The 24,318-nt window shown below is 43.8% G+C and overlaps 1 protein-coding gene across 6 annotated transcripts in view; it reads left to right on the plus strand.

Annotated features, from left to right (window-relative positions):
* mbd5 (methyl-CpG binding domain protein 5) overlaps positions 1-23,920 on the plus strand; it is a 28,694-nt gene extending 4,774 nt beyond the window's left edge. For 3 of the 6 annotated variants that reach the window (XM_084347234.1, XM_084347233.1, XM_084347232.1), the window contains exons 2-9: positions 2,711-3,324; positions 5,853-5,955; positions 8,160-8,331; positions 8,557-10,956; positions 16,189-17,618; positions 18,046-18,119; positions 19,150-19,225; positions 19,309-23,920. In XM_084347234.1, the coding sequence (XP_084203360.1) occupies positions 3,212-3,324; positions 5,853-5,955; positions 8,160-8,331; positions 8,557-10,956; positions 16,189-17,618; positions 18,046-18,119; positions 19,150-19,225; positions 19,309-19,371 (4,431 nt within the window). In that variant the 5' untranslated portion in view covers positions 2,711-3,211 and the 3' untranslated portion in view covers positions 19,372-23,920. Of the gene's footprint in view, positions 1-2,710; positions 3,325-5,852; positions 5,956-8,159; positions 8,344-8,556; positions 10,957-16,188; positions 17,619-18,045; positions 18,120-19,149; positions 19,226-19,308 lie in introns of all 6 variants that reach the window. The other 3 variants (XM_084347235.1, XM_084347236.1, XM_084347237.1) reach the window with 3 other exon arrangements.
* The last annotated feature ends 398 nt before the right edge of the window (positions 23,921-24,318 follow it).

Here is a 24,318-nt window from a genome sequence, read left to right on the forward strand (position 1 = left end):
GTTTCTTTAAAAGCTTCAGTCAGACACTTCATCTGAGTCGAGTTCAAGTATAGTCACTGTGCATGAAAGTAATAACTTGTATCCCGGTCAGCTTTCGCTCGTCTTAATCTGCCGAAAAAAATCCATCAACTGTAGATATAGAGTTCACCCGTAACCAATGTCTTTGTTTCATTTCTAAGTCAAGACTTACGAGTTGGGTTTTGAGACCTAACTCGTTAATGACACCTTCAGATTTTTGTCACCAGTGATCAAAGCGTGTTGTGTTTTGATGAACTCCCCACAGTAAAAGTTTCTAGAGCCCGACTGATGCCGATGTCAATACAGGATATTTAGCAGTAAAATATTTGATCAATATATTGCTCGATATACACATTTTTTTTGCAATGATCCCCAAAATGTGGTTATCAAACAGTTGTCAGAAAGATATGTAATGGCAGCAGCATCCTATAGTCTCTAAATTAATCGGACTACGCTGATACTGATCTGATCTGTGATGGGCCAATATCGATATCTACCTGATATATCAACCCCTCGATACTGCCACAACAAATACTTACAACACCAGCGTAGTGTTGCCCTTGTACGTGATTTTTAGATAGCAGGCTGATGAATACTACTCACTCTGTCTTCAACTTTCTTAAATGTTGTTTTTATGATCAGAAATCTCCTCTGGCATAACCAACCTAGGGGAGAAAATATAGGCACAGACGAATCACAGTTCATGTTCCCCCCACGAGGTGCCCGCCATTGCCCCGACATGTAGTTATATTTTTGAGGAGTCATACTTCAACCGTAGCGTAGCTACAGAAGCTATGTGTGTTGGCTCCAAAGCTGTCCTAATCCATTAATGCACAGCCAAAAATACAGTTTTAACTGGTCCATCTTCATCTGAAGATAAAAATCCATCTTAGGATGTTCCCAGCGCAGTAATAACTGAATTCATGCTGTGTTTCGGGAACATTTTGATCTCTCAGTGTCCTGAGCTGGACCACCTCTCTGCTCCTCTCTGTCCTCTCTCCCCGTCCGTCTGTCTCGTTCTTGTTGCGATGAACAATAAAAAGCGAAAAGGCCAAAAACGTAATCTTCAAAACGATCAGCCTGCAGGGAAAGGTTACACATTAGCAGGTACCGTATGTAATTTGGATACGGCAGCTCCTGAGAGGAAATGGTGGGGGAGAGAGTTGAGATCTAAATTTGTGCTTTCACGTTAGCGAGGTGGCTGATTTAGGGGGTGTTGCTTTGCCAAAGGTTAAGATAAAACATTCAGCCCAGGCACCTATGTACTATTTAATCAGAATGTCTTTCTCTTTCTGATTCGAGCAAAGAAAAAAAGACGAAATACCAGATTGAAACCTTTAAAAATGGAGGTTAAACACTCCTTCTAGCAGCACCCCTGCACTAAGCTCTTGTTGGAAAAATAATTAATTTCTTTCCTCACATGTGAAGACAACAATCGCAATTATGCTTTCTCTGTTACCTCTGCATTTTCCAAACATGGAGTTCAGGGAAATGAGATTTTAACGACGTGGCGGTTTGTCTGATAGGACGCGACGCACCTCTCCTGAGGATGATGAGGTGCGACTGTTGCTGCTGCGCATTTCCAGATAAACAGCATATGTTTATGTGCCGCCTTGTTTTTACTGTGCCACGGGTTGCACTACCCTCTGTACCTCCCCTTCCTTCTGTGCTGGTGTCACTGGGTTTGGTCTCAGCAGCTCACAGGGCAGTTATGAGTCAGCAGCACCGGCGGCTGAGAGGAGGCTTTGCATGGAGCTCTATCACTCACATACTGAAATTCAGCTCCATTTACCAGCTTTGATGGGCTTCAACTAGTGTTTGGATTCACTCTGTGAGACAGGAGGGAGAACTGGCAACATAGCAGCGTGAAAGTTAAATGTTTTCTGTGTCGTTACGTCATATTTTGATGACGGACGTTTGATTTTAAACCTGCAATATTGGTAGCGTGAGAGGAGAAGCATCCTTAATGTCGTATGCAGTGACATCCTTTATTTTTGGCTGTGTCAGCCACATAAAGCCTGGTACGGTCCTGAGGTTTTAGTGTATTGTAAAAACATTGCACTCTAGATCAGGGCTGCCACTAATGATTATTTTCCTCTCTCGTTAAGCTGCCAATTATTTTTAACAATTAACTGATTAATCTCTGGATCTATAAAAAAGTAAGAACATTTTAAAATCAAGTCTTTAATTTGCTGCCCAAAGACTTTTCATTCACTCTCATGAATGACGAAGAAAAGCAGAACATCTTCTCATTTAAGACGCTTGAACGTTTGACATTTCTGCTTGAAAAATGACTCAAAGGTCCGGTGTGTTGAATTTTGGTAGGACTATAATGTTTTCCTTAGTGTATGATCACCTGAATATAAGAAGCTTTATGTTTATGTTAGCTCTGAATGAGCCTTTTATATCTACAGAGGAACCAGGTCCTCTTCCACGGAGGACAACATGTTTCTACAGTAGCCCAGAAAAGACAAACCAAACACTGGCGCTCTTATGTTTTTCTGATTTTTAGGATCCTTTTACAACAATAATTCAGCATTTTTCCTTTTACTAGGATAATGGAAATAATCTGTTGTAAATTAAAAATTCCGTATTAACAATTGGTCAATACTTTCATACCGTAAACGCCCAGAACAGATTTAATTTATGATGAAAAACTAAAATTAATCCCGCCTCTGTTCTCCCCTGACAGGAACCATGGGAATACCACTACCCAACTGCGTTTGGGATCCAATATGTTGAACTCGCTCATCTCGTCCGACTGAGGGAGCAGAAGACAAATGGTCACGCATTAATAATAAAAGACTTTCCTGTGAAAGCGCGGCGCGGCTCCGACTCCTGACTCGACTTCTTCAGCCGGCATCTTCCCGAGTCAGATGGCTCTGAATGACGAGATGCAGTAATGGAAGTCCATGCACCATTCAGCATCGTCATCATGAAGCAGCTCAAAGGGTAGGGTCTGCCGTGAGCTCGCCTCACCCTACCCGACCACCCACCCACCCACCCACCCCATCAGCTCCACCTGAGAGCAGACTCCCACGTTCAAGCAGCTCTACCCTTCTCCACAACCCTCCCTCCTCCTCCACCACCACCACCACGGCTTTGGAAGACGAACATGACGTGCATTGCGAAGACGCTGGTTGATGTCTGATATATATACCTCTGAGGTGTCGAGCGTAAAACCAGTGGAGCAATGAATGGCGGAAAGGACTGTGAGGCGGGAGATGAGAGGCAGGCCGTCCCTGTCCAGGTCCCCATTGGCTGGCAGCGCAAGGCGGAGCACAGCGGTGTGGTCATATACGTAAGGTAAGACAAAGAGTCCGTCAAACTTTTCTACTTACTGCGGTTGATTGTGGAGAAGTATGCCAGTTATTTGCTTGATTGATTCATTATTTAGTCCGCAGATGTCAGAAGACTGTAATCGTCAGAATTTTCCAGGGCCTAAGGAAATGTCCAAGAATATTAGAAGATTAATTTCATTGTCATTTAATCTGTAGGTTATTTTATTGTCTAATTGATTAGTTCTGGTCTATAAAATGTCAGAAAATGGGGGGAAAAATGCGTTTTTTGGCAGAAAAAAATGGAAACACTGTCTGAAAATGTCCAACACGGCTTGTTTAACTGAACTGTCTTTGCTATCCCCTTACTTACTTTTCACTTTTCATCATTTTGATGTCCCAACAACAGTCTGAAATTCAAAAGATATTAGGTGGATATAAGATATTCTGCTGTCAACAGTTTAAATCAGAGCGATTCTTCGAGAGGTGCATAACGATTCTCCAAATCCATGTTTCTGTTTAGACCTCAACCACAGCCACAGCCACAGTTTGGTTGATTTGATTTCAGGGGGAGGATTTCTGGGTTTTATTACATCAACTACAATTTATTTGGAATATCAAAAATACCATAACTTGAGTAAAGCAAAAATCTACTTGGGAAGGCCGCTGCTTACAATAAGGGATCCCTTGACACAGGTTAACTGCAGCCCACATGTTTGCTTGGACGTGAAAATGAAACCAAAGTCTGGTCGATTTTTGAATGCGATCACCAGATTTCACAAGCCCGTCGCCTCCTCTTCAAGTCATTCGTCATTCTTGAAGTCATTCGTTTACAGAATCCACTCAGCTGGTGCAACAGGGACTTCGTCTAATGAGTTGGATCCTTCAGCACTCGTCGTGCCATGAGGACTGGAAGTTGGTGTCCTCCCCAGAATATGAACACCAGCACGTGTGTTTACCAGCCACAATGAACTAAAGCAGTTGGCTGGTGTCAGGTTTATTTTGGGTGTTGGAAAGAATCCTGTCTACTTGTGTGACCGTGGCCTGATACTGTCACTGCACACTTGTATTTGCTCACGTTCTCCAACATTGGAAGTGTGCTTTTGCTTCAGGGATGTGCGACTGTAGATCCTCACAGCAGATATTTTTCACAGCAGCTTCAACTAGGGCTGCTTGATTGTGGTTAAAATCAAAACTGTTTTGGTCACTGAGCTCATGATTATTTAGCAGATGATTCGTGTTATAATGTTGTCTTGTTTTGGTATATAAAATGTGAGAGAGGTTTGCTTAAGTGCGACTCCCTTGTCCTTTTTTGACCGCTCTAAGCACCGGTATGGTACATACTCTTCTTCTTACATTCGTGGCAAGTTTGAAATGTTTCACTTGATATTTTTCAGCTTTTAAGGCACGAACCCTCCTCTCCTTTCTCATGTTATGTGTCCACAGGATGCGTCATTTCCACGCTTTCCAATTATTGTTTATGTAATCACAAGCCACAATGTTGGTCTGCTTTGAAGTCCCAGAGTAGACAGCCCACAAGTGGCATTCATCTAATCAGGTGCAGCCATGAAATGTTTGCGCAGAAGCCTGTGCTGATCCAAGCGTCCAAAACCAAAGGGAAGTATCGTGAGCCCTTGTGTCCAAAAACGTCCCTGTGGACACGTGGCATCATGGGTTTAAACAGCATCTCTGCAGCCATGACCTGCTAAAGACATTGTCGATACTCCTGATTTATAGGTTTATAGGAGTTTTAGGGATAGGGATGCCAAGGTAAGGAAATCTTCCCACCGTTGGATAAACTAAACTAATAGATAAACAAACAACCGGGTCTATCAGACATCCCCCACGCTGACCCTGACCGTTTTAACTGATGTACACAGCCCTTAATGTTAGCGTTACTTTACAACTTGTCTAACTGGTGGTAATGTTAGCATCTTGTCAAGGCTCAAGGCTCCTTGTCAAATTTGTTTTCCCTCTGATGATTGCTGTAGCTGAAAATGAACTAAATTGGTTTTATTTTTGGCCTAATGTCCGAGCTGACAGTTAGATTTACCAGCTACGGTCTGCATATTGAAATAATAAAATATTGCCAAACTGGACGAGACAGTATGATACAGGCTCCTCCTCCTTCATTGGCCCTTTTTAAATCTTTGTTTTTAATTCACATAGATGGAAGAATCCCACTTTGGTGTATCACTATGGAGTGGGAGGATTTTTCTGTTTGATTTCATGGTTGCAAACCTGCAGCGAAACCTGCCTGAAGGAGCTGCTAACCCACCTAAAAAAATCATTTGTGTGTCTGTCAGCGGAGCATTTCAGTGTGCAACGGCTCCTTTTCTTCTTCTGAGTCAGGAATAAATTTGCGGTGGTAGAGCTGCACCTTTGTGATATTTCCGCATAAAAATGTTCAGTTAAATGCAAAAGCTTCAGTCCTAAAATATAGAAGGATGTGCATAAACCCATTTCAGACACTGCAAATGAGTGCTGCAACATAAAATACCACAGAAGGAGTTTTTGTGCAGCCTCCCCTCTAATGTGGTTGTTTTCTGTGTGCAGTCCCAGTGGCTCGTTGCTGTCCAGCTTGGAGCAGGTGAAGACCTACCTGCTGACAGATGGAACCTGCAAATGCGGCCTGGAGTGCCCACTCATCCTCCACAAGGTAATTTTTTGTCTTGATTCATTTAAAACACAGCAGCAGGGGAAAAGGCTTTACAGCTGCCTCCAGAAGATGGAAGTCCCAATCTGCTGATGAAATAAAAACGCTGTTGTCCAAAAAGGCGGATTAAAAACTCTGAATCAGTTCTTACATGATGTGGTGAGGTCTTGATCATCATTTTATATTAAACTGTATTCATCAGCTGTTCACTATAAGGTAAAAAGTGAAGACAAAAAGGAAAAGGAGGTGGACCACATATCGTTTCAAGCGTGCAGAAGGAGATGACGTCAGACAGGATTTTGTTTCCGTTTGGGGAGTCTTGTGTCTGATCCTGTCGCTGCTGTTTGGAGACGCAGGTGTAACTTCAAGATTTATTGTTTCTTTAGTACATTTCCTCACAATTATTCTTGCAGGAGAAGTAAAAGACATTGAGTGCTTGGTTGTGCAGGGTTTTTCACCACTATGTTGTTTTCTTGAATACTTGAATTTCAATCAGTGCCACGTGTTTGATTGATCTATTGAAGTCATTAATGACTAACAACAAGGTGTCATGATCTTTTAATACAGAATTCAGTTCAACGTTCGTTTTTCAGGTCAAAATCGGACTAGATTCTTGTTTTAGACAAGTTGATGTCAATGCCATCGTCGTTTTATCGCATCTGCATTTAAATATAACCTTTGTTTGTTGTTAGGAAGTCACACCGAGATTAAAATGTCTTGCCAGTGAGACGGGGGCAAAATAGCAGCTTGAAGGACATGACAAGTCAACAGCAACATCAAATCATAATAGCAGCAGCAAGTATAAAAATACCAATGACTTATCATTTACATTTTCAAATCAGATTTTACAACAACTGCTTGATTTTGTCCTGTTGGCTTTTTGCAGGTTAGTTCAAATAAAAATAATCAAAACCAAAGATCCCAGAGTTCAACAAAAAGTACCACCCCTCTTAGATTAATCAAAACATTTATTTGATATGCTAAATACAAGATTTTGTTTGATATAACCCGTTGTAGTCTCTGACTTATGGCCATCTCTGTATCTTATACTCGTTCATTAGTCACATGGGGTTACTCATTTTATAATTTTCCCCAAAAACACCAGTGAAAATACAGGTTCCTATGACTCATTGTGACCACACATGGGAAAACGTTTAATTTGACATTCCCGAAGTCTCATACAATTTCAAGGTTTATTAATTTTAACATTTAATTTATTTTACCAGAATTAAATGCCATTTAACTGTTTGCTCCTTCTGGTAATGGCTTGTAAAAACTGACAGCCGTCTTGAGCAGATGTTGTGGTTGTTGATCTGGAACTTCTCCATTTATTACAGATTTGCACTTGCAATGAGAATGAGTGTTAGCTAAATGGCCTCTTCAGACTACATGATATTTTAATTCAGAGCTTGACATGTCCTGGCCTCGAGATAGGACACATTACTTGTTTGACATTCGTTACCGCAGCTCGGACGGAGGGAAAGTGGATAGAAGGAGGAATGAGGAGGAAGTAAACATGTCTGTGAGGAGGAAATGGTGTCACACTAGTCAAACCAAGGTGAAAACAACTTCTGACAGGCTGTTGTTATCGTGATGCCTTTGTTTTTTTGAGATGGTCTTTAGAGTATCAAAAAGTCACTTCTTTCAGCTTGAAAGGTGGCTGTAAAAAGTTTGTAGTTTCGTCCTTCACGGATCATGGTGGCAGCTTGAATTTATGTCAATGAACTCCAATTGTGGCCCGTTTTCACAGTGGGGACTGGTATAAAAATGTCCAGAGGAGGCTCTCAAACCAGAATAACTCACTTCCCATTCCATATGCTCAGCATGTATGAAATGAATTCAAGCTCACCACTTCCGCTGAGCTACAAATGTTGGGGTGTTGTGAGGCGTCTGCTGCATCACATTACACGGGGTAATCCAACCGATTATCCTTCTTGAAGCTAAATTTATCCCCAACATACCATGTCGGTCGGATCAGACCGTTATCAAGGTGAAAATGTTAACTACTCTGCTCGATTATTTATGTTTTGACCCAAAACATTCTCCTTCCGTTTTTCACTTTCCCTTTAAATTGTCTTCTCTCGACAGAAAATGGTGTTAGAAATGTGAATGAAGGAGTCTGTATTGACTCATAGTCACAGATTTAAAAACAAATTTGCACCCAAGTTGCATTTAAAAATCACCTCTTTGTCTGTCTTTCCCCTCAGGTGTTCAACTTCGACCCAGGGGCAGCCGTCAAGCAGAGGACGGCGGAGGACGTGAAAGCAGATGAAGATGTTACCAAGCTCTGCATTCACAAGAGGAAGCTTCTGGCTGTGGCCACGCTGCACAAGAGCATGGAGACGCACCCACCTCTGACACTCACCAGTCCAGGGGGAGGTACGCGAACATGTAAATCCTTTTTTATCTTTCAAAAATCAAAAATGTTAAGTTTGATGGCGTCCCTCAGACACACTCTGGTTAAGAACCGATCTTAACTATTTAGTTGTTTTAAGGTTCATTTGCCACTCTGGCCAGGATGACAATGACTTTCCTTCCCTGTCTAAAATTTTGTCCAAGGTTTTGCTATCGATTTAACTTAATTGTGCTCTGTTTTGCCTCAAGGTACATCATCTGTGGTCACTGCGCATTCCACGACTCAACGAGCAATAAGGACTAAACCCCACGATGGCCTGCCCAATGCTGTCGGCCCGGACTGCAAGAATCCGTTTAAGATGATGATGGCAGCTGGGCAGCAGCAGAGGCTGTATCCACCCCAGGAGATGGGTGGAGCCCAGCAGCCAGAGCTCTACTCTGGGTACCCCAGGCCGCAGAGGCTGGGCAGTGGGGAGCCAGGCCCCAAATCCCCTTACCGGGTTGGGTATGGAGGCATGCTGAGCCCACCTCCCTCCAGTGCTAAGCTGTATGGAGATGGCTCACAGTCTCCCAGTGCAGACACTCTAGGCAGCCCTGAGGGCTTTCCAAGGACCAATCCTTGTGGGTTTCCAGGAGCTGGCAGTCCTGGCTCAGCCTCCATCCACGGGAACACTAGGACGCCTCTTTCCCCACCCAGCGTAATGCTTCATGGCTCCCCTGTGGGCCAGCCATCCTGCGCCATGACAGGGAGGACTAGCACGCCCCTCTCCCCGACGGCCACTGCCAAAAGCCCTGTCATGAACATGAACATGCCACGGGGCAACTTCCCCCCTGGTATGGATATGCCCCGTGCAGCGTTTCACCATAAAACACAACCCCCTGTGCATCCCGTACCACCTTCATCCATACCACCATCCTGTGCCCTTCAGAAAAGGCAGTTGACCTCTGAAAAAGACCCCTTAGGCATCCTGGACCCCATCCCCCACAAGCCAGTCAGCCAGCCCCCCAACAACACCCCAAACCCCTCTAACTTCCAGCCTAACATCCACTCTCAGGTACAAATGATGAATGTAAACATACCCCCTCCCGCCATTGTTCCTTTGCCAAGCAACTTACCTTTACCCACAGTGAAGCCTGGGCCTGTGGGGCATGGCGGCCATATTCAAAGGACTCAACAGGGTGGTCCAGCTTCGTCTATGTCCCCCTCCCCTGTCACCTCCCCTGTCCACATGGCCGGGCCTGCCATTGGGAGAATGGAGGCCTCCCCTCATCGCTCACGCTCGTCCTCCACCTCCTCTGACCACGGGAACTTTGCAATGCCCTCGGGGCACCAGGCCCCATGTGGCACCATGAAGGTCCCTCCTCGCTCCCCCAGGTCGGCTATGGGATCTCCCAAGCCAGCCATGCCCTCCAGCCCCTCCACCATCAAAACTGACCCACACCACCAGTACAAAGACTCCCAGCTGTTGCCAGGGATGGGAAACTCGATTGGCACCCAGCAGCACAGCAACCCCATGTACTCACCCACTTCTTCCTCCTCGTCATCCTCTTCTCTGGCAACCCCCAGCGCTTCCCAGAAGGGCCACCCAGGACTCCTGGGGATGCCCCTCAATCAGATCCTCAACCAACAGAATGCCGCTTCCTTCCCCGCCAGCAGTCTCTTGTCAGCCGCAGCCAAAGCACAGCTAGCAAATCAAAACAAACTTGTCGCTGCTGGCAACAGCACTGCTGGCATTGCTGGTGGTGGTGTTGGGATGGCAGGCATGGGGGCAGGTGGAGGAGGTAATGGAGGAGGTGGCGGGCACCCTGGATCTATGAGCGGCCCTCGAGGCATGGAAGGACACAGCACTTTAAATCCAATGCTCCCGCCAAACTCCACCATGCTGCTCAACACTCCTGAGGGCCAGAGCGGTCGGGCGGCTCTGAGAGACAAGCTCATGGCCCAGCAGAGGGACCCCATGCGCAAACGGAGGCAGTCGTCAGGCAGTGCTGCTGTAAACCACGACACCAGTAACAACATGGTCTACAACATGCTTAACAAACGAGGCATGGGAGGACCCCACATGCAGGGGCCCAGTGCAACTGAGCAGCTGCGGAAAGTGGGTCGACTAGGAAACCTTCCCCCAAACACCTCCATGGCCCAGCTCCTCCAGTCCATGAGCTGCCAAAGCTCCCACAACATGGCTGGGAACAGCCATCGTCCAGGTCTCAGTCCCGGTCCAGGGCCTGGTCCTCAAGGAGCCACACAGCTGCACTACAACGACAGCACAGGTATGGTCCCCGGTGGCCCTCAGCAGAACCTTCTTGCTCAGCAGAGGCTGCGGGGTCCAGGAGATGCCATGCAGCACTGCCAGAACATGGACAACTCTGGGGGCCATCTGGGCTCTCGTCCAAGCCAGTTCCCTGACATGATGGCCCAGATGCAGGCCTCCTCCATGAGTAACTGTGGGCCTATGGGGCCAGGAGGTGGACCAGTGGGTCCTGATGGCATGCCGCTGGGACGCCCCAACACTAACCCCCCACCGCTGTCCCACCCCGGCCCTCACCCCTCACAGCAGACCCTCCTTCATGGTATGGGGCGGACTAACATGGTGGTGATGCCACATGGAGGTGGTGACGGAAACTGTACACAGACCATCTCTGATACAGGTGAGACACCAGCTCTGCTCTGTAACTGCATGATATGTAGAGAGAAGTATGAAAAACTGAAAAATGCTGAAACTTCTTATTATAAGGGCAAAAAATGTGTATGTATTCCAGAGCAATTTATTTGAATTGTAGGTTATTAAGAAGGCCTCACATAAAACAATTGTACTGAAATTTTAAAAAACGAATCAATTAAAAAACTGAAGTGCGCAGTAGATCCTGATTGATATTATCAGCTAATATCGGCCTATCACAGATACAGCAGTATTATAGTATATATGTGCCAATATTATTATTATTATTTTTTTTACAGAACATAATGCCGAAAAAGATGCAAAAAGATTAATTTTCTTTATATTACAATCCTCCATTACTGCCTCCAGTGTTCGATAACCTCATATCAGAGAACATGGCAAAAAAAAAAAATTATGTTTATGTATATTTTGTTGATGTAAGTTTGAATCTGTAATCAGCCTCAAAAATCCAGTATCTAGTGTACAGCATTACATTTTTGGCAAATTGGCAATTAATCAATCAGACTATTGATTCTGGATTTGTATGTGGATCAGTGACATCAGTCCGATATCTGATAAGTAATTTAAGTCGGTATTGGCACCCAATACCAGTTCCTGTGAACATGACATTGCTTACATTCATCATGGTGACTCGTAACTGTACTATTTTTCCAACATATTATCTTAAAGCTACTCAGATCATTAGTAATCATAATAATCCTGAACTGTGTTTCTACTCAGCTGGTAGATTTAAATGCTCAGCAGATACTGTAATAACCCCAGTGGCTCCAGTTATTAAATCCTAAAAGATAATAATTATTTGGTGACATTTCACAACGACTGACAGCACACAAACTCCGGTCCAAAGCGACCTCCCTCTGGCTGTGTGATGGTGTTGATATCCTGTTCAGTTAACGAGTGTGTATCCCCCCCCCTCCCTTTCTCGTGATAAGCTAATGGCTGGGTGAAGATGTGGTTTCTATGGCTGTGAGTGAACTAAAACCAAAGGATTTAGGTGATAGGCCCCGAGCCGAGACAGTCGGGCTCCTCCAGTATCTCCGAGCTAATGAGCAGGCCCCCTCATCTTTGGAAGCCCGGCTAATTGTCAGTCAGCCAGTGTTTCTCTTTGTTTTATTTGTATGCTAGCATCAGTCAATGGTGTAAGAAGATGGAAATGGGATCTGGATCACGCTTTAAGGGAAGCAGCCCAGATAGGGTGCTCTAAAGAGCTTCTCCCAGCTAGCTGGTCGCTATAGTAACGATAGACCCTGAATAGAGACCAGAGTGAAGCCTTTGATGAGGGTTTAGGCCTGTGTGTGTGTTTGAATGACTGTGTGTGCATGTCTATGACTACTTGCGCATTACAGTGTGTGTGCCTCTTGTTTATTTGTGTGCATGTGAATGACTTGGTGTGTGACTGTATGTTTTTTTGTGCGTGTTTGTGTTTTGAAAGCACTGAAAAGGCCCAGATCTTGTTTTTTTCCCCTTCTTGCCTACTGTGAGGCCTGGACTATGATTTTATGTATTCATTGTGCGTCTGTGTGTCTTCATATGGTTTATAATGGGAGATATCACCAAGGTCTGCTGCAGGCCACCTGTTCTTATCACCAGGTGCCCAGTTCTTCTGTATTCCTCCTTCGTCGAGTCATTGAAATTCAGGTGGTCCTGTGCAGGTCAGGAGGTAGCCTATGAGGTTTGTCGCCAGTCCTGTAGGGATGGCAGGAAAACAGTTGTTACGAAATGTTGTTTTGACATTTACAATTTTAATATTCTCAAAGTGTCTCGAGGAATGGTCATTTTAATCAGCATATTTGAAACATGTTGTTTTATTTTTTACTAGGGATGAGCGAGTACATCGATATCTGTTCAACCAACTGAATTATCTGTATCCGTACTGGGTGGGGCTAAAACCAGAATTGGGCAGGACTAACTGGAAGTTGTTAATTAGTTGATGCTTGAAAGGATGGGCTGTTTCATCCTCACTTGGTTAGGTTTAGGAATGAGGCACAAAAGGTGTAATATGTGTAGTTTATGTGTTGGTTTTCTTACGGTTGGTACTGTAGTTTCCCCTGTAAACATGCTGACTACTTCAGCTGAGGCACTTGCTATTGACCGGCTTGTTGCTGCTCTTCATGGGTTATATCCGAAGCCGCTTTTTGCTGCCGGAGTGTCTCTGGGCTAGAGAAAGTGGACAGGTCGGGTGTCAGAAGGGCAGGCTGCCCTTTCGATTGCCCAATGGCAAACCCTGCCTTGGAGGGGAAGTCTGCCTAACCTAGAGACACAGCTGCTAGCTGAAGAGGTTGGTGTGTTTACTGGGGAAACTACAGCTGATAATCTGCTGTATCAAGACCGCCGCTGGCTTATGAAGATAAACAAGCTGGCAGCTGTTACCTTTTCTTCTTCTGGGGTTTAGCCAGTTAAATGCCAGGGCTGTCTCTTCACGTGGAAAACAAGTCTGCCAATACGTTCCATTAAAATAGGCCCAGATTTGCCTCTATCCTACTTGTAATTTTATATTAAACTAAAAACACAGAAAAAATAACGACTCATTGGTTACCTGCTTGTTGTGGCCTTCATCTGGAGTTCATTGTGAATGAAAGAAAGCCTGATATGGCTGAAGTTATAGATCTCATTACAATTGTACCAACATGCAGGCACGTCTGACTAAACACCATATGGAGTTTAACACTCCAACCTGTTGCCTCCTCCTGTTGCTTATGTCTGTTGTTAATGTGGTCAATTAGCCATTTTTAGTGTCTCTTACTCGGTGTGTTTCTACCATTTTTTTAAAATCCTTTCTCACTGATAAATTCCCAATATTTGCCTGGTTGGGGTATTGTGTGTTTGTAATCGGATAATTGTTTTAATCACCTTAAAATTAAACGCCAGCCATCTGCTTCTTGTGATGAAGTTTGCTCACTTAGCTCCATTTCATGAATGTATTTGTTACTTCATTTTTTTTGGCTTTAAGTCTTCTGCTCTCGCTTTTCTTTGATGCTTGGCCAACATTTACCTCGACAGTCAATAGCAACAACAGTTATCGCACCCCGTCATCAAAACATTGCAGTGCAGCGACTCTGGTGGTCTAAAACTCATCAGTGTTTTTTGACATAAAAACGAAAGCAGTGCAATGAAATAATAAAAAGGTCCTTTCAGTGTTTTGGGGCCCTGGTGGCAAAAGCACATAAGTACCCGCGGTCTCCTGGGATAAAAGAATATTCTGTCACCAAATGGCAGATGTTTTGCCTCTGAGTGGCTCTTCATACTTGAAGCTAATTTGGATGACATGTTAGGGATCTTAAGAGCACTGAAAGCTCTTTGAAAGTGGCTTTTTAGCATTAGCCTCTAACCATCTGTTTCTAGACAGCTAGCGTGCTCCCCCTCACAAATACCCCAAAGTTCATTGTAAACCCCCCCCCCACCCCAGACCTCCTGCCACCCAGCTGACCGCCCCCCCCATCCCCCAGCAGGCTAAAATCACACCACCCGACCCTCGTAACCCCCCTCATCCACCCACCCGGCTCCCCCAACAAGCTTCCTGGCAGTGGACAGCACCACCAATCATCACTCGGTTCCCATGGCAACCTCCCCCGGCAACAGCCGTCACTATATCATAGCAGCAGCGGAGGATGTGGGGAGGGATGGGGGGTTGGCCGAGTCGTGGCTCTCAGCGTTAAGAGAGGAGAGAGAGAGAGGGAGAGAGGGGGGGAAGAAAGAAAAGAGGAGAAAAAAATGGAGAGCACACACAGCTGCCCTTCAGCTACGTAGCATCGCACCAGCTGCTCCAGTCGCCACTCGTCCACACACACACACACACACACACACACACACACACACAGAGCGAGCGTCAGGCCTCGGAGATTTTGTATTTGCTTCGGCTTTGTCTGCATAACATTGCTGCTGGGCGCTCTCTTCAGTCATTGATACATCTGTGGCCTTGATGTGTGTTGTACATGCTCATGTCCTTGTGCGCTCTGCTAACAAGTCCGTCTCCAGCGCGCATCTGGCAGCGCGTCCGTCTGTTAGTTTGAGGAGCAACAGATTGTTATTGTGCAACTTTTTCTGTCTCCACTTTGTATCATAAATTAGAAAAGGTCTAAATTCCAGTGAAGTGCTCGACAGAAATATTGGTACCAGAGTTGTAGTTGTTGTCGTTGCTCTGGAAGTTTGCATAATATTGCTGATTGCATAATAGTCGCACTTGGGTTGTAAATCCAGTGTTGTCAGGCAGCTGCAGGGATTTATCGATGAGTTGTTTACTATTAAATTAAAGGTTGATGAATCTGTCTGAGCACATTTTTAAGGAAAAGTCTCTGGTTTCTTTCCTCTGTGACAGTAAAACTGAATATCTTCGGGTTGTGAACAATACAAGACATTTTATAGACCAAATTCGTCACTGATTAATTGAGAAAGTGAAAGTAATCGTTAGTTGCACTCCTGCACTCCTATTATTTTGATATTCAATCAATCATCTTGATTTTTTCCAAGCAAAAACAGTGAAGAAAATGTGAAACATTTGCAGCATTTCTCTATTTTATGCCTTTATTAATTTAATGTCATCAGATTTGGGGTAAAAAACTGGTGACCCTACTAATTAGAGCTACAACTATTGTTTTTTTGTTTTTTAATTGTTGATTAAAAAGCTATTAAATTATTAATCGTTGTCCGTCTATGCAATGTCTGAAAAAGCTGAAAAATGTCGAACAAGATGACGTCCTGAAATGTCTTGTTTTGTCCTCAACCCAAACATATTCAGTTTACTGTCACAGAGGAGGAAAAAAACAGAAGAATTTTGACCTTCTTTCCTTCTCAAAGGGATTAATTGATTTTCAAAATAGTTTGTGGTCCATTTAATAGCTCACAAGTAACGGATTAATCGTTGCAGATCTCCAGCTAATGTAAAATATGAGCGATGTAGTTCGATTTTCTCACAATAACTGTTAAAGGTCTTGGAAAAGTCAAATTGCTCAGGTACCTAATCAATAGTAATAGTATTTTCCTTGAATTTAAGCTTATTGGAAAACCACAGAGAAAGAAATACCTCATATTCTGATCATTAACGCGTCAGAGCTTGTGCCCTTCCAGGCAAAGGATCACTGACAGCTTTAAAGTCCTTGTATGTGGCCCGATGAGAACAGTTCAAACTGTGCTCCCATCATTTAGTGGTGCAGAGCTGCTGCACTGACATCTGTCTGACTTGTGCGTCCTGATGGTTTTGCAGGAAACCCCTCCTCCCTCGGCTGTGGTATGAGCCTGCAGCCACACGTCAACGCCGGCGGGGGTCAGATGTACCAGCAGCAGGTCCACCAGGGCATGCAGCAGGGCGTGGCCTCCCATCCAGCCTACCAGGGACAGCAGCACTTCTCTGACAACCAACCCTACACAGACGGCAACAACGCAAACGCTGGCTCCATGGCCTGCCTCTACCAGAACTACCAGGTGGGATCACGAACTGCGTTTTATTATTTCAGAAACTTTCATATAAATATTGTTCGTCATGTCGTGACCTTGCTGTTGTGTCCACAGCAGGGGATGTTGTCGCACCCACAGTTCGGGGAGGGACAACAGCCACAGGGCGAGGGGCTTCCAGCGGGCTCTGACAGGGGCCCTGGCGGAGGCCCAGAGTCGGTGGACGCCATCTACAGAGCTGTGGTGGACGCCGCCAGCAAGGGCATGCACGTCACCATAACGACAACAGTGAGCGGGACCACACAGGCGAGTCCGGTGCCCGCCCTCAGCGCCATGAGTGCCTTCACTGCCTCTATAGGGGAGCCCGTCAACCTCCCCAAAGCAGTCAGCACAGTCCTGCACGGGCACCAGGAGGTGGAGGCGTTACCGCAGCAGGTCAGACCGAGGCAGGTGAGGCTGGGTCGGGGTCAGAAGAACATGGACCCAGGGAAGAGCACGCCAGACAGCCACGAGGCCAACGACTACTTCCGCTCTCCTGGTCGTGGGACTCCGAGGGGGCAGTGGGACGGGGAGACGCAGCACGGAGGAGGCTTCGACGGCCACAGCAACAACAGCGCCTGGGGTGGTGAGGAGTTCCTGGAGTGCTCCACACAAGTGAGGAGTAGTCCCTGCATGGAGCGACCCGCCAGCCTGGCCCCGGCTCCACCCTGCCCCACTGAGGGGTCCAACGACCACGTCCTGGTCATGGCCCACGACAAGGCCTTCCTCGACGACGGCTATCGCTTCAACAACTGCAGCCGGACTCCCGTGAACTACAAGGAGCGTCTGGAGCAGACGGTGGAGCGTTGCGCCCACATCAACGGCGCCACCCCTCACTTTACCACCCGGGGTTACGGAGAAGTCCTGGGCCCGCCTCGGCAGGAGCTGACGGGGGACGACCAGTCGCCCAGCTCCTCCACAAGCCTGGAGGGACCTCTGGCAACAGCCAAAGACTACAGCCACTACAACGGCCACTTCAATGGCATGGCGCCCAGCCCGTCGGACACTAAGAGCCTGAGCAGCGAGGAGGACCTGCGGCAGCCGGACTCGCCCTCCTCAGAGCTGCTTCATTACCGCTCCAGGACCTTCAATATGGGGGAGCTGGTGTGGGGCCAGTTGAAGGGCTTCCCGTCCTGGCCTGCCAAGCTGGCTGGGGACGAACAAGTGCACAGCGCTGCTATGCAGCTGCGGGAGCAGGCCAAGGTGAGCGACTGTCTGTGACCACCTGTCGTCGTTTTACCAGCCAAGTTCAAATTTTCAGACTAGACGAGACTGCAGACTTGACAGCTGCTTTCAGTAACCTTACTTAATCTTCCCACATTAAAAGTTTTGGAGAGTCTTGGGTTACAGCAATGTTTTCCTCCAGCGTAAGCTGACAGAATAAGTTGTATTTGACTGTAACCAATCTGTGGCAACACTGAGGAAAGTCAGAAGGAAACAAACATTTCTGTCCTCTGGCCATAGTGGCAGATGGGTTCCACAATCACCATTTTACCTGCCAGAACAGCCTTTCTGAATAGAAGAGGTTCTGCTGCTGATGACTGCCAAACACTCTGGTAGACAGAGCAACAAATTCACTATAATTTTGAGTCCTGAATGTACTCAGATGTGTTCTCGTGTTTCCTTCCAGGTGGAGCCAGAGAAGCTAAAAACACTAACTCACGACTTGGAGGCACTTGACCGAGCCGCCAAGAGAGGCCTGAAGTAAGTAAACCTGCCCGCCACGATTACAGTCTTGCTCATATTATTGCCTTTATTGACCCTATTCAGCACCCTTAGTTACTGATGCTATATCTGCTATACAAGGGCAGCTTACAGTGAGCTCCATTCCACATCGCTTGCTACAAAAGCTTGATTTAGTGTATCTTTGAATAATCTTTCATGCTGTTTGGTCGTATAAAGTCCTCTTTACAAAAGAAACCGGAAGGTTGGCATCAAAATCGTGCAAATTACACTTGGAGCAGGTTCCCGTTTCAGCGCCGAGTGCACAATAATGTCTGTAACGAGCTGAGATGAAACAGCCATATTGCTTTAGCAAAGCTACTCTTTAAATAATTCAAAAATACAAATAGAGGGTCGGTCTGGGGTTAGCACTTTTAAAATTAGATCTCAGAATATGAGATGAACACTTTAAATCTGTTCAGTCTAACCGCTGAGTCGACTGTAGAGGCACTGGTCTGGTTCGGTCTTCATCTCGGGTCACTCAGGGTTTTCTGGGCCAGAAAATAAATTAAAAATCAAACCGAACAAAATAGTTACGACGATATTCTCCCCTGTCACACAACACTGTGGGGACATCGAGTATGGAATAGATATACATATTTATTTTCTACTTTAAACCACACTGAATAGTAGATCAGTAACCTAGTTAGGCAAGCTTTCCAGCTTCTGGAGCTCACGTTAGAGCAGATAAACACTCTGGACTTTAAGCCGGTCTTTATACTGTTGCTCTTCAGTTATTTGTTTTTGAAAAGGCCAAAAAAAGGACACACGACTCGTCAGCATGTGGAGAAATCCCAACCTTGACGCACCTGGAAGCTGCTGCGTGAGGAGTTTAATGAATGATCAGTTTCATGATCGTCGTTGGTGTTTGTCCTGAGTAGCATTGACACCTAGTGGTTAAGATGATGTCCTGAAGTTTCTCTCCCTGCAGCAGCCGAATGTCTTAAAGCTATAAAACTGTTGAGTCCCTGTGTGACTGTGGGTAATGTAAAATGTAAATGTCGTCCAACAGACCGGGGAAACTGAATAATCACTTGGAAGCTGCTATCCACGAGGCCATGAGTGAGCTGGATAAGATGTCGGGCACAGTGAGTATTTCCACCTTTTCCCTTCTCATTAAGTTTCGCTTTTAATCCGTCGTTAACGTTTTTTTCCGTCCGTCTGTCATCAGATCCCGTCGAGGGATCGTCAGGTGAAGCTCCCGAAGCCTAAGAGGAGGAAGATATCCAGATAACATTGAATGTGTCGGCCCAAGAACGTCCTCAAAGCCTTTCGGAGACTTCGTCCGTTCAGCCTTGATGCGATCTGAGCTCTCTAACAGGTGCTACACATGGACTCTTCAGTGGTACATCCTTGTTCCATGATATCAACTTGACTTAATGACTGACCACAGAAGGTGCTGGAAAATCCAATCACCGATACAGTTTTAACTGTAGAAGAGAAAAAAAAACGAGAAAAAATAGAGGAAAAACGTCAAAAACGGTTGCAATTTGTCTACAGCTCACTGAATTAACTATTTTTTTCTAGTATAAAATAGTAAAAACCAACAAAAAAAAGCTACAAGCATTACCTTACATATTTAAGAAAATAGACAGTCCAAATATTTCTGATACATTTTCAATATGTATATAGATAATCCTGAAATTTCATGCTATTAAGAATTGTATGTAAATATTGTACAATGTCATGTACAAGCATACCTAATGCACATTTTATCTTTTATTGTACAAAACAAAGCAGAAGTGTACCAATGTCTTGGTTTCTATTCAGAAATGCGGTTGCATACGGCCGCATGCATAGGATAAATAAGAATACAGCCTAAAGCTTTTATATGATGAACTGTAAGACGTGCTGTTTTTTATTTTATTTTCTTTTGATTGGGTTTTGTTTCTTTGTAAGGGAACAGCAGTGGAACAGGCATGAGTATATGAGTTCTCCATTACGAAAGTCGCTTCAGTGTTCGTTTGTATTTGGGGAGAAAATGATGAAAAAAAAAAAACCAGAATGAACTTTACCAGCAGAAAGTGTTCAATGTTTCCCCGCCCGAAGCAGGAGAAGAGTGTCGGTACATCTTCATCTGCTCCAGCCGTCACTCTGACGGGAAAATCATGATGTTTGGATGTTTGGATGTGAGGCTGGCAGGTGAATGTCTTGGATTTACCAGTCGTCATAACTGGCAGACAGGAGGACGTTGGTTACCTGCCGATAGAAGAAGGAAAAATCCACCTGCAGCCACTTTTACTCTGTTAGATGTCACGTTGGGCTCCTTAGGTTTCAGGAGTTTTGCATAAAAGCGACAGATATGGAGGCTCGAGGGTGCTCGATAGAGACAATGGAAACAATAACTTACTTTACTTGAATTTTTTTAGGAAAAGAAAGTCACAATTTTCTGATTCCAGCTTCTTAAATATGAATATTCTCTGGTTTCTTTCCTCCTCGATGGCAGTAAATGAATCTTTGGGTTGATGACAAAACAAGAAATTTTCCACCATTTTCAGATCAAATCATCCAAAAAGCAGCTGATTAACTTATTTTGAAAATAATCATCAGTTGCAGCCCCCCTTATTCTGATAATTGATCAATAATTTGTCATTTTTTTAGCAAAAACTGAGAAAAAATGTTGAAAAACTTTCTGTGGATCCACTTTTCTAAATTGTGACGATCGGCAGCATTTATCTCATCTGTGTTTTGGACTATTTGGTTAAAAAAAAGAAAGGAAAAAAAGGAAATTTGGTCAATAAAATGGTGAAAAATGTTGATCAAAGATCCCCAAAGCTCAGGGTGACGTCCTCGGATGTATTTTTTTGTCCCCAAACCAAAGATATTCAGTTTACTGTGGCAGATGAGGAAATAAACCAGAAAATAATCACATTTAAGAAGCTGAAATCAGAATTTAGACTTTTCCTTCCTTTAAAAACTGCTCAGATCGATTATCAGATCAGCAGGTGATTAATTCAACAGCTGACGAGGCTCGTGACCGCTCCTTTGTGTCAGCGTCTCATCCATTTGGCGAGTTATAAAACACAGAGCGAACAAAGCGGACCCTGAACGCAACACAAAATCACTACCGAGTGTTTTCAGGTGGATTTTTCCTTCGGCTCCAGCCACGAGCCAACCGGCTGCATCGATGAGTCACGTCATTGGGTTGTTGTGATCATGTTCTCGTGCTCGTTTGTACAGTGATGTTTAATTTTCCATGACTGTAGTCGTTTCTTTTTGCCACAACTATAGCTTTAGGTAGAGTAACCAACCTCAGAGGAGAGTCTAGAGTATCATGAGGAACACTAACTCCAGAGCGATGAAAGCATTTCTCACATTTAGGGGCCTTGTGTTTATTTTCTGTTTGTTTTTGTTTTGCTTATTGATGTAAATTATTTATGTACAGTACTCCATATTTATTTTAAGCTTTACAAATATGCTAGATGGCAATAATACTACCAAGAGTTGAGAACTCAAGCCTTATATGTGTATATGTATGTTTTTTTTTTGTTTTTTTTTAACAGTGAATAGATCATGTATCCAGAGTCCATTACAGGTCATGTTCCCTTTTATTTAAGAAGTGAGCATTACAGATAACACTTTCTTTTACAGTGAGGATTGTTTTTGTTACACGTTGTGTCATGGATTTCTTAGTCAAAGGAAAGAAAATGTCAAAGTCTAGCCTACGAGACCGTACTATTTATGAATATGCACACATGAGAAGGCAGACGGGCGTTTATGTTGCTAATAAATGCAGTTTTAACACTACTTATCTATCAAAATCATCACTTGATCGGTCTTAAAGTCGACAGTATTGGGAACTGAAACACTCACACTCACTCGCTCGCTCGCAGCTGCTCCTCCGGATCAGAACAACCTGAAATCACTACAGAATTATCAAGTGCAATATACCAATCGATGGCCAAGATCAACACTGCTTCTCTTGATTGTTTGACACCTTTTCTTCAGCAGCTCCGACTGTAACTTGTTCCCAAAATGTCTCCTCGTCTTCACCTTCTTCTCCAGATTACCTAAGAGCCACGAAGTAGTAATTTATTTGTAGCCTTACCTCTTTACATCCGTTACACCCAGGCTCACATTTCATTTTATTAGCATTTCAACCCGTATAAAAGTATCTGACGCACAATAAAACACTAAAACGCCACAAAATACTTGAACGTTTCAGAATTACTCGCATTCATTACAAGGAAAAGTCGACTAAAACACGCCTTTATGAAAAGATTCTTTACTTTCTCGCTCAGTAAAATACAAAAACACTATTTAAAGTGCAATATGTAAGAATTTTGGTTGAAAACATTTTAAAATACGACTTAAATTATCAACACATTGGGAAGAAATAACAAGTTTAACATTATGGACGTGTTGCAGAGATATCTACTGAAGTTAGCATGCTAACCCCGACCCATCCTGTCTGGTAATACCAATCCCAACTCCCAGTCTGAACCGGTAACTGCACGACTTATTTAGCTAACTGGCTAATGCTAGCTACAGTTGACAAAATGTCTCTAAAATGCCACAAATTCCTTGAACTTTTCAAAGTTTTCTGCTTTTATAGCGAGGAAAATCCCAATAAAACACTACTTTCAGAAGAGATTCTGTACTTTTTCGCTCAATAAAACATTAAAACACTACATTTAAAGTTGCAATATGTACGAAATTTGGTTTAAAACATTTAAAAAATAACAAATTATACATTATACATTTTTACATATTGCACCTTTTAAATCCGCAGCTTTAGATCCACAAAGACGAAGAAGGAGGAGCCTCAAACTCAAAAGCTGAATCACAGCCAAGTAAACAATTTCACCAGATCTTACTTTGTTCACGTGTGCACACTTTTCAGAACCTTAAACTTGAGTTGTACTGTATTTTCTAACGACATCTCACTTCTTACAGAACGTTGTTTTTCCTTTTGTTGCCGTGTCCACAGAAAAACTCAAGGACGTTTTGGGAAAACGTTGAATTTGTAGCAAAAATATCAGTATTTAAAGGTAAATATCTGTTTAACAACCCGGAAAAGTTAAAAACTCTCACAAACATTTTTTTAAACAAATCAAAATGTCCTTATGTTTTCAGTGCGCACGCTATGAGAACCTCAACGTTGAGTTTTTACTGTAATCTGTGGCGAGGAAATCCTCCGGCCGTTTATAAAAATGTGACGTTGGGTGTCGAACATGAGCTCTTTCGGTAAAGTTCATTCTGCCTCTCCTTCCCCCCCCAACCCCTGTTTTTTGTGCAATGACATGCAGGAACCCGTCTCATGTTGGGAACCCATGTGTTATGGATCTGTTATATCAGTTTCATGTTATTTGTGGTCAAGAGTTCAAAGCATTTTTGTGTTTGAGATGTGCAGTCTATTTTTTTTTTTCCTTCCCTCCTCCCGCCTGTGATTGTGTGTGTCTTGAGGTGTGAGTGTGAGTTTTATTTTCTGCTCTTTGAATCTTCCTCTTCCACCCCTTTCGTTGTCAGTATTTTATTTTTTTTCAACTTGTAATTAAGTATATATTTACTCACTAATATATACTTTACAAAAAATAGACTTGCGTGAAGTATGATGTGCACTTGATTGCTCTTGTTTATTTTTTTCTTTTTGCATTAATGTGGGCTAGGGATAGTTTGTCAGAGTCCATTATTTTGAGATTGTTTGGACTTTTTTTAATGGTTTGATGTAAGCAGCATTTTTTTGTAAATATTGTGAAACATTACAGGTCATGCAGTGATGTAACATTTTGAACAATGTTGCACAGATGTTTAAGATATTAAAAACATGGTCACTCTTACTTGAATAATCTGGCGTGTAACGTGTTTTTCTGCTCCCTGTTTCCTGATCATGTTTCTTATTTCACACACAGTCACATCTTCACAGCCGGGTCACTGAGTTCTTTAAATCAAGTCTCAAGCAAGTGTTTGTTGATCCACACTGACCTCTAGTGAGCAAACATGAGATCACACTTTGAAGATGAAGCACTGAAAGTTAAATTCTGCATATTTCACCTGGGAATAAAAGAATAAAGATTAAATAATGGCTGAAAATGTGACATAAAAACACACTAATAGGTCTTTTTAATGGACAGATCACTAGATATATATATATAATGAACTACATACTGAGGCAAATTATTTATTAATCAACAAATCTTTGATATTCTGTTTATAAAAAATATGATTTTTTCCTCCATAT

This window comes from Pagrus pagrus (genome assembly GCF_965226575.1).
Source record: "Pagrus pagrus genome assembly, chromosome: 24".
Taxonomy (NCBI): domain Eukaryota; kingdom Metazoa; phylum Chordata; class Actinopteri; order Spariformes; family Sparidae; genus Pagrus; species Pagrus pagrus.